Source organism: Papilio xuthus, unplaced genomic scaffold (assembly GCF_000836235.2).
Source record: "Papilio xuthus unplaced genomic scaffold, Pxut_1.1 DF827570.1, whole genome shotgun sequence".
Lineage (NCBI taxonomy): Eukaryota > Metazoa > Arthropoda > Insecta > Lepidoptera > Papilionidae > Papilio > Papilio xuthus.
Window position 1 is genome coordinate 2467252 of NW_013531079.1, and position 11329 is coordinate 2478580.

The 11329-nt window shown below is 30.2% G+C and overlaps 2 protein-coding genes across 7 annotated transcripts in view; both read left to right on the top strand.

The window, feature by feature from the left end:
• The first annotated feature begins 1101 nt into the window (after positions 1-1101).
• On the top strand, positions 1102-7255 carry LOC106118708 (armadillo repeat-containing protein 6 homolog). Of its 5 annotated transcripts, none has more exons than XR_001227932.1 (8): positions 1103-1354; positions 1524-1673; positions 2218-2435; positions 2693-2849; positions 3245-3380; positions 3896-4061; positions 6379-6464; positions 7217-7255. XR_001227932.1 is itself a non-coding variant. In XM_013313447.1 (8 exons), exons 1-8 carry the CDS (start codon positions 1238-1240, stop codon positions 7220-7222), a joined length of 1044 nt encoding a protein of 347 aa, XP_013168901.1. In that variant the 5' UTR covers positions 1103-1237; the 3' UTR covers positions 7223-7255. The 5 variants fall into 5 exon arrangements, 4 of the variants coding, with proteins under 4 accessions (XP_013168900.1, XP_013168901.1, XP_013168903.1 ...); XM_013313447.1 differs by having other exon boundaries at positions 6371-6464; XM_013313446.1 differs by lacking the exon at positions 7217-7255 and having other exon boundaries at positions 1102-1354; positions 6371-6596.
• Positions 7256-10646: 3391 nt separating this feature from the next.
• The window catches only part of Myb (proto-oncogene like protein Myb), a 41371-nt gene continuing 40688 nt past the window's right edge, over positions 10647-11329 (top strand). For both annotated transcript variants that reach the window (XM_013313385.1, XM_013313386.1), the window contains exon 1: positions 10647-10909. In XM_013313385.1, coding sequence (XP_013168839.1) covers positions 10854-10909 — 56 coding nt within the window. In that variant the 5' untranslated portion in view covers positions 10647-10853. The remainder of the gene's footprint in view (positions 10910-11329) is intronic.

Below are 11329 nucleotides of genomic sequence, written 5' to 3' on the forward strand. Positions count from 1 at the left end.
TTTAGAATGGCTCAATTTTAATATTTTGTCGTGTCTACCCTATTGATCAATTATTTACCGTAACCTGAATGTCCTGCTTGGAATTACGTCTAAATTTTGGCTTGCATAAAATTATCCGGTGTGAATGCAAAGAAACTTTGTTGTGACGAGAAGTTTTCTTGTTCTGTAACAGTTGATCATCCCGGACACATTCATATCATGAATTTAATGCACGCAAACACGTAGCATCTCATCCAAGGAGGTTTCATATTTTTATGGACCTCTTTACAGTGTTGATGAAAAAGAAGTCAATGCAAACGCCATTTAAGTCTAACCACGTGTCACTGCCATGTTTTTTCTATTTCAATTATTTTTAATTTTAAATAATAGCTTGAACATGATTATGTCCAGGAATTGTATGCACGCGATTAGCATGAAAAATGAAAAATTCAGTACATATATTAGTTTTATGTAATTTAATTAATGAAATTAGACATTTTTTGAACAACGTAAATAGTATGTATCTTTCAATTATGTTTAATTTACAATTATTTCTCTGGTTATTTCCAGATCCAATTTTATGATTATTTGCTAAACATTTTCTTAATTAATAAAAAACGTAAATAATTGCTCCATTTAAATGCTTTAATGGATTTAAATATTAATTTAATGGTCAAATTTTAATAATTTTTATTAAGCAATTACTCAATAATTTGTCAATTTTTTGACTACGTAATATTATACGTAACGCAATAATGATACAACGAAAAACGTATTCTAAGTATCAAAAAATTGTTTATATTTTTAATAATAGCATAATTTAAAAATAATTTAATTTTTTAAGTTAGAACAATTTAGTTTTTAAACTATATAACATGATAAATAAGTTGCTATATTTTATTTTTGAAATACAAATTTAAGGTGCCCTAAATAAATTAATGATCTGTCACAAATTTAACTGCCATAAATCTACCAATTTACAAGTCTTTTTCAGTAGCTTTCTTTTATATTGAAAGCCTAAATCAAAGAGTATAAGGTCTACCTACACGAAATGTCACCATGTGTAAAATTTACAAGTCTTTTCCAGTAGCTCAGTTTACTATGACAGCTTGTCAATTGTCAATGTCATGTATATCAAAAAGAATTAATTGTTTTCAAAACTTCTGTGAATCACCGGCTGTTCAAATGAATTTGATTAACAGTGAAAAAAAGTATCTTGTGAATTAAAATAACTAAAATACTTCATTAGAACGTAAAAATGGTTCGTGTGATAACTCAGGAAACTTACGATGACGTTGTAAAGGAGAATATGGATGAATTTGATATGAGCCCCGAGGACGCTATTAAAGAAGCAATTGCTCAATTTGAAGCACAGGTAAAATAAATTCCCAAATAAAAATAACACTAAAATTCATGAAATCTTTATTGTTTTAAATTATAATTAATAGAATTAAAGTTAAATAACACCTCATACATAGTTCTGCTGAATAAAGGAACAAAATAATAAAACCCACTATTCCTAATAGATACAATTTATTTTACAGGGTGTGGATTTATCTAATATTATCAAAGATCTAAATTTAAACACTGGTGAAGAACATCAAGTGAGTATAACTGTTAAAAAACTCAAGGAGTTGTCAAATGCAGCCCAAAACAATGATGAACCAATCTTGGAACAATTGGATATATTGATGGTAACTATTTTCTATTGATAATTTTTCTATATTTTTAAGAATTAGCAGATTTTTTGATTATTTACTAATATTACTTGCACCATTCAAGGTAACCTCTAGTATTAGAACTCTCGACCACATGATTAGAAATTTGTACTTGTAACCATTAGGCTATTCGTGCTTTGCAAAATTGTAAATTACAAACAAAATTGCTCTCTGGTCTCAGTATAGAATAAATTTTTGTAAATTAATAGTATAAAGTTACCTCTTTTCATATAAGGAAAGGATGGGAAGGGGAAAGTGGATATGGCAAGCCTTCCCATACCAATGAGGAATAGACCATCTTATTATGAGTCCCTCCTCTGTCCATTAACTGTAGACCATTGCCTAAATGCATTCATCTGTTACTTTTTAACTTGTAGCAGATGCCCATGGGCAATAATAACTCCTATTTTTTTTTATAACAGAAGGGGGCTAACAAGCAGCAATTTTAGTGAAATAAGGTGTGATTTTATGTTTGACATCATACACTTAAAAAAATGTACAAAGATTATTCAATTTTCAGAGAGAATGCAAAAAAGATATTGCTCATAGAGTAAGAGCAGGCAAAGAGGGTATTTATCCTGCGCTTATAAATTTACTAGATTTAAAACAGAAATCTTACTTGAATGTTAATAATGAAAAAGATGCTGCTTCTATTATAAAAGTAATAAACACATTGATCGCTTTAATGAATTCACAACCAGATTTGCTGGATAGAAAAGGTGTTGAAATTATTAAAAAGTAAGTTTGACATGTTTGATACTTTTTTGGTGCTCGTGAAAAATGACTGAATTTAAAGAGAAAAAAAAAATATAGCTACCATACAATTTCATTTTAATTATTACATTTTGTACTGTGGCAACACTGATATTGAAACATTATTTTAGAAGTGGTAACATGTTTCAAAAAAAAATTTTCAACGGTGGATACACTCAGTTACTATTCACAGTAGTATCCAGTCTAGATCTAGCTTAGTTTGAGATAAATTTTGATTTCAGAAATCTAGATGAAATAGAAGATGAATCTATTTTAATAGCAACATTAAAATGGACCGCTGTGTGTTGTGTTAAACATGAAATGAACACACAGATGATATTTGGTGCTGGCATTGGACGGAATTTGAACAATTTATTGAATAAAACTAATAATATAGAGGTAAGTAACTTAAAATAGATTTTGCGATGAACTAGCCAACAAGGATATTTCACCCGTTTAGAATAAATCAAACTAAAAAAAACAAATGTTTTTAAATTAATTTAAATGTCACTGAAAGAAAAGTAACTGGCACAATCTAACTAATATTATAAATGAGAATTTATGGATGGACGTTTGTACTCTGAAGTACTGAAGATATCTTCAGAACGGCTGCATGGATTTCGCTGAAATTTGGCATACATGTAGAACATAGTCTGGAAGAACACATAGACTTTGATTTTTTTTTTAAATCCATGAAGCCGATGTCTTAGGCTACAAAGTCAGTTGCTTAATATATGTTAAAGGTCTTAGTGAACAATTATCAACTCAAAGTAATAATAGTTTGTGTATTTCAGTTAATAAGTGAATGCCTACAAGTTATCAGAAAGTTGACTTTAGACGACGACTTGCGCGTGGAGTTTGGCAAAGCTCACGAACATGCTCGTGAACTTGGCGCGGAGCTTCTTGATACGTTGACTAGATTGCTTGAAAGTAAGATTATTTTACAATATCTTAGATTAATTATTTTAGAAATATAAATAATAATTTTCTGGAAAGTGATCTCTGCCCATAGACATTTTGAATAAGTTAAAAGGATACAGATGGGGTTGGGATGGTTTAATAGACCGATGAGACATTAATTTACCCATCCCACCATTTCTTATTTGGAAAATGGGATAAAGAAGAAGAGAAATAGAATTTGTCCTCCCGCACACACACTTATCAGACGAAACACATAAATACTATTAACTTGAGGGTTGCCTTGTGTATGGTATCCTTCTCCAAACCGCCTAATCCTCTTCTTCCATTCTTCTCATTTGTCCTTGAAGAAGAGTAAAATTAGATTTCCGGAATGCATTCATCAGACTATACAGAGAATTGCTTCCACTTGAAACTTGTCTGTGGTCGTGGTTGATGTATGCCATCGTTGAATCCAAGTATTAGATTCCTCTTGTGCTTGTAATTTCTAGAATATTCCATGTTCTAGTGAAGTATATTTGTGTTAGATAACATGAAGCCACCGTTGGTAAGTGATGTGATGTGTACAATCGCGTGCCTGCTGGTGCGACACGAGCTGTCCGCGGTGGCGGCGGAGCGCGGCGCTGCTGCTCTCTTCACTGTGCTGGCTGACAACTACGATGACGTCACCGTTGTACATCAAGCCACTAAGCTGTGAGTATATACTAGCTGTTGCCTGCGACTCCGCGTTGGGTTAGAAAAAACTTAATTAGTAGTCTATGTGTACTTCCAGGGTATGTTCTACATCTATGCCAAATTTCAGCACTACCAGTTCGGAAATTCTAACAAATATAAATCTATCCAAACTTTTGTATTTATAATATAAGTTAGATTTGTATGTCTGTATGTAATGCTGATAAAAAAATCTCTAACAATATATAAGTTGCGTGTAACAAAAATCATTTTTTTTAGTTTATCTGTGGGTCTGTCTGTCCGTTTGTTTTGGGTAATATCCGTAATATCTGGAAAAAATATGGCGGGACTTTTACTAGAAGGTAGCTTATATGTGCGGGAGTAACTTGGGCTTTTTTTAATTTCACTAGGAGATTCTTGTGTGGATTTCATGTATAAAACATGTTTGTTTCGGATAACTACGTATGTCAGTAGTAGATTACAATTACCTAAATCGTTTGTTATGAGTATTAAAAAATTAACCAAAGATTAAAAGTTTATTTTATACTTACATTGTATTATAATCAATTTTATAAGATTATTCAAACTTTCGTGAGACATTATACTAAACTTATAAAAACGGCTAAACACTCACGTATAATTGTCCGGTGGCACCAACTAGTTTCGAGCTCATCGGGGGTCCTTCATCAGGGTGAGTGGGACTGGTATTATTGCGCGGACGCGGCCCCCACCTCACTGTATTTGGCCGGCCGTAGTCGGTGCCACCGGACGAATATACGTGAGTGTTTAGCCGTTTTTATATATGTTTATTAATTTTATAAGCTTTTAAAACCCACACAGTTTTTCAGCAGATTGATAATGCGATCTTATAAATAAACATCTTTCATTATCAATATATAGAGATTTCTTTTTTACTATAATTTCATTTTCTATTTTAGATCTATTATGTATTAAATTAGCTCGTAATTTCTGTGTTTCCAACATTCTGTTTTGTAATAATGTCATACTATTATTTAGATCTCGTACTTCGTCTATTAAACCGAAGAGGGAACCTTCTCTGCAATTTTCGACGTTAGGTCTTATATATTTAGTGTTCAATCTTGTTTGAGCAACTTGTACCCTTTGTGATACTTTTAATATTTCCTCGTGTAGAGTTTCCAGAATATTCTCCGTCTCTGTTATCTTTCCTAATGTTAGTTTTAATTGATTTTCTAATTCTGTTTTTACTTGTTCTGTACGAGCGATTCTGTCGCTTAACGCTTTATTGACTCTAATGTCTTGTGAACGTAAATCCCTTGCAGTGTTTATCAATACCGCATTAATTTTTATTCTTAATTCTTTAGATTTCTTTATCGCACTTTTGAATTGTTCCAATCCTGATTGTGTGAAATGTTCCCATGATTGAACGTCAGATTGTCCTTCACATAATCTTGTTGTTCCTGATGTTTTCACATTTTCAGATTTTGTTTTTAATTCACTGTTTATAGTTTCATATTTAAATGCTAAATGTTTGTTGCTCCAATCTTTTTCTAATGTATTTTTAGCTGCCATGTTCATTTTTATTTGATTTTCTATCTCTCTCAAAGAATCTTTATGAATTCTTTTAATATTTTCTATTAATACTGTTTCGTTGAATAACGCGTCTTGTGGTTCATCGTATATTGCGTCTGTTTCCATTCTATTACGTCTTAAATTTAAACATTCTTCATTGATATATTCAGGTATTCTTAATATATCGATAGCATTTTTTAATTGTTGTCTTAACGATTCTAATACGTTTATTTCTACGTCAATGTCACTTAAAGCTCTTTCTAATTCTGTCTTCCAATAGTTTATATGTCTTGCTCTATGTTTTAATTGATCCGTACTATCACTAAAATCATTACAAGATGTTTGATTTACTTTGATTATGCAGTTTTTAGTGATGGCAGTGTTACGATCTGTTTCATTTATGATATCATCTTTTAGTACGTCTTGATTATGTTTCTGCCAATATTGTATTGTTTTTAATTCAGTATTATTGTCACTAAAGGATAGATAGTTTCCATTTTCTATTGCAGCCATTTCTTGACTTGTTCCATTTAGATTTCTACCTGTAATGTTCTTCTTCGTCTCAGAAAGGTCTTTGGTTGAATTTTATGCTTAATATGCTTGGATCTTTAGGCAATTTTTCTTTTTCTGTTTTTTTTTTCGTACTGATATCTTACAGCAAGAGAAAGGTAAATTAGTTATGAGTACTAGTAACTTTGCGTTTTAACTTTGGTTGCCATTTATAATTGATTTTATATATTCTTTGTTTCCATGGTAATATAACTTTGTTATTGTTTTAGAATAACAACGTTGGCTGGCAACGATGACGTCAAACGACAGCTTGTGAAGAGCGGAATTGTGCCTATCATTGTCTCATTGCTGAGTAGATTTGCTGTAAGTTTTTTTAGACATAACATTTCTCTCACTTTTTTCATACCATGTCCCTTTCTTTTCATATCAATAGCCTGTGTTATTCCAGACTAGACTAGTTCTGGAGATACCTTCAAACAAACATTGATCCATCCATTCAAACAACCGCATTTATAATATTAGTCAGATTATAATTGCGAATGATTTGATGGATATGTTTGTTTGAAGGTATTTCTAGAAAAACTTCTTCCAATAAACTTCTAGAAAAGCATACCTGTGACAAAACTGAAAACATATGAAACAATTTTATTATCTCACTGAAATAAATTAAGACCCCGAAAAAAAATCTTCATAGTAATATATTCATCTTCAGCAATCTTCATAGCAATAATACTCATGGTGATTATTTCCTAAAGTTTAAAATTGATTTTATGAAAACTTGTACCAAATAAAATTATTATTCAAATGTTAAAAGACTTTGTTTATTGTTGTGTTTGGGTCGGACTTTAAAATGGGAGTGTGACTCACTTTCCAATGACAAATTGACCGAAATTTATTATTAAAAAGTACACATCAACAATATGTGATTTAATAAAAATAAAGATATCTGTAATAGTTTATTTTTCTATTTAAACTAAGTTACCAGCAGTTACATCCAACCTCTGAAGTTTTTGTAACTTATTAAATTATAAGAATAAGCTTTACAGTTATAATTAACTACATAGGAAGAACATTATATGAACAACTTATCAATTTTTAATACTTTCTGTTTTTAGGTGTGAAACAAGTAAAAAGCAGTAGAAAACATAATCTATGGATTCACAGAAATAGAATTTGAATAAAGATATAATTTTACATTCTATTCATATTTAAAAGAACTAAATGTTGAACTAGAACTTAAGACCTTTTGCTGATTGCTGAAAAGTAAATTTACAACAAAAATTGATGAAAATAACATAAAAGTAAGTACAAGACATATGCCAAATTCTACATGGTAAGTGGTAAATATTAAGTATTAATAATAATTCCCAAAGCACATAGTTCCAGCAATTATTTGAACAATTTTAACCTTTTAAATTGGCTTGATATTTAGTATAATATGGTTTGCTCGAAACATGAAAAAGATTCAATAATAAAAATTAACTTAAACATTATTTAGGTTGTGTGTAGAATATCTCTCTATTATTGTTTCAAATATTGTAGATCAACCTGTAAATTGGTCATGTCATGACAAGTTTTTCAAACTAATTTGATTTATGATTCTATCATAGACATTTCACAAAAATGTGCAGGCAATAAAAGTTCCTATCTGTACCTGTAAAAACTAATCATCATTTTTTACATGATTTGCGAGTTCCATCATTGTAGAGAATTGCAAAGAAGTTTTGTAAGTAAATGGGGAGAGATCCATTTAATCCAAGAAAACCAGTTGTTTTTTAAATAAGGTATGTAATTAGGTGAAAAGCAATAATTAATTTGATTATTTTGTACACTTGAATCAATTAATTACAATTTCATTCTGTTGCAGATGAATAACTGCACCTCTTCAAGTTCTACAGAATTATTAAATGAAGGAATCTGCTTCAGAATTACTGACTGCATGTCGCTGCAACATCTGTGCTACAAAGTTTGATTGTTTGAAATATTGTAATTCTAAATTAAATTTTGAAAAATAACTTATTATATGGAGTAGTTTAACCGCAAATCTAAAAAAGAGTCGCCATGTTGCAGGAAATGCACTAGCATATTAATGTCAATATTGATATATAGATGTGTAACCTATACATTATTTATATTATAATTTAGTGCTTTATATTAGTTAGATGTTAATATTATGACAATTTTTAGAAATATGTATTAGACTTTAATATAAAATATACACTTACATAATAAGATTTTCTCGAAATTGGGAAATGCAGTGTATAGAAAATAAAAATATACTAAAATATAGGGAATTAAGTATCAAGTACAAAAGATAAAAGAAATACCATTTAGTGAAAAATATGAAACAAAATTAAATTATTAAATTTGGATTTTACAAATATCGCAACTTATATAATATCTTAAACTTTTTTTTAACTAAGTAATAAAAAATAAACAGATTGTATACAATTTTCTTACAAGTAATTTAAATTTCAACACAGGTACTTTTCCCCAAAATGATGCCTCCTAAGCTCATTATTTTTCCTCGTTAAGGAATCTATAGGTTACACATCTATGGAGAATAGTAATAACAAAAGAGTTAATATGCGGAATCTTTAGGTTCATGATAATTTTATGAATTTATTTGAGAAGTAAAACTTAAATATTGTATTCTATTTATACATTACATTATATTTAACATGACTTTTACATTTGCAATGTTTTGATAGGAAAAGTTTGGGTTAGGGGACTATTTGGAGCATCGGCAGTGCAGTTGGCGCTTGACCGGATCATATTTTACATATCCAGGTACGATCTCCGCTATATAGTAATGCGTTCTTCGAATTTCATGATAACATCCATCCGACATTCTTACTGTAATTACAAATCGCATACAACTGCACAGAAATTCAAAGATATGTGTGAAGTCAACCAACCCTCACTGGCTCTGCGTTGTTGAATAAAACCTAGTCGCATTCTTAAAGGTAGGCTTCGAGCTCCTCAGTGGAATATAGTGTGTCCGTATAGTGAGCTTGATGATGACGATTTGTTTTGCTCCAATGCATATCGTCTTGTTAGCAATTTTCTAAATATTTTACCAACAGATAGGAGCTAATCTCTTTCCAGTGCTATTCTATTTCTCCCGACGAGAGTGGCACTACTACTCCAGTTCTATCAGAAAATATGAGCTGTCAAATAAACAAACTGGAACAAATAAGCATTTATTATAGTTGGGGTATTTTGTTGGTGAACTAAACAATAATGGTATTATTACGAAAGCAATGAGCATTATGTTGCGTTCTTAAAATATGTTCGCTTTAGTCAGAAGATTAAATTAAAGTTGCAATTAACGAAATAGTTTTATTTGTCCCTCAAATAATACTTTCAAACGTCAAAAAGGAAACTGACAGATAGATTTTTTTAGGTTTGTAACAACGTAGACTTGTTCATAATATTGCTAGCATTGAAAATGTAAATTTTTATTCTCCGTTTGTGTATCTAATTAGTCTAGAGTCCCGTCTCTTATTTTATATACTATTTGGTTTAATGGCGGAGGACATCGTTGTCGGGGGGGGGGGTGTGTTTTCATGATGAATACAAATAAATTGTAAATTTTTAATTACATACTTAAATTAACTAGATTACATTGTTGTTTATTTATAATCCAAACTTTAAATGAAAGAAATAATACATTTTTAAATCACAATTTATTCATATGCATTATGTTTTTTTTTAAATAGCCCAAAAATTATAGAGAAAGTTATGAGTGAGATAGATACACAATTTTCAAGATGGAGGATCTCCGTTTGCGTTCAATTTGTAGCACAGATTATAAAAGTTTCGCTTGCCTGTTTACAGAATAAGAATTAACGAACTAAGGGTCGTTGATAAGCTATCACAATAGCAAGGTTTTTTTACAACGATTCATTTCTTACCTGCATCCCTGCATCCAAGGAAATGTGTACAAATTACAAACTTTATATTCCTTTCTATCCTTGAATCTTATAAGATTAAATTTGTATATTAATATTTAATTTTTAATTCCCCTAAAATGTAAACATTCTAGATTTAGACGGAATAATCGCTCGCTTGATACGAACGTTTCACGCTGATATACAATAAATAAAATTTATTTATATCGTTGATTTTACATGATATAAATGTTTTTGCAAGACCTTTTTTAACGTTAAAATACTTAATTAATTGGTAAATATTATAAAATAAGGTAATTTGTTGAATAAATAGAATGAAAAGCTATTGCAATAGATATAAAGATACAACATCGTCTCTGGTATTTAGTAACAAAACTAATTTTACTGTTTTGTTAGTTGTTAAATTAATTAGACAAAAAAATCGAACTAGAAGCCAAGCCTGCCTTAAAATGAATACTTTAGTACACACATTTTTTTATAAATCGACGAAATATGAATTTCTTATTCGAATTCCAATAAGCAATTTGTTTTTGCAGTGGTAACATTTTGTCTATGATTGAAAATATTCAACATCCTTTTAAAGATGGCGCTGGACGTTGCTAACATTCTGATAAGTTTACTCACTGTTCCTATTTTGTGTCTCTCTCTTACTTGTTATGATTAGCGTAAACAAGACTGAAAGAGGAAAAATCTGCTTTTGATTGTAACGAATGTTAACGAATTGTGGTTATTTTACTAAATTTTTTATATATTTTTACGAGACTATTGTGCAATTTAAACGAATATATGATAAGTTATAAGTTTTTCGTGGGTTATATTTTAAATACTCCCTTTCTAAATGCAATTTCCTATGAAAAGAGATGTTATGGAGAACGACAAAAATAATCAGTCAAGGTATGTGTCCGATCAATACTGTTGTCATTATAACCACAAAGTTAGCACGATATCTATATCAAAGACGTGTCTTTCTCATTCACAAGCGCATCCATAGAAGCGTTTTCTTTATGTTCAATGCTTTGTTACAAAATTATAACTTCGTCTTGCGATACAGCGCGTAAAAATATATTTACGTCAGATGGGTCACGGAACACCGTTAACCATAACGTTTTTACTTCGAATTCGATCTTTAAATATTTAACGGATTCCTTTTTCAAATTATATTTTGACATGTTGTTTTAGTGTTTACTAAAACATGGGTAATAAAGACTCTTGTATGTTTAATTTTTCTTAACATAAAGCTATATGCTTCCCTATTGCGTTCAATGTCGTAGCCTCTTTTGCGATTATGCAATGATATGCCGTTAATTCATACGA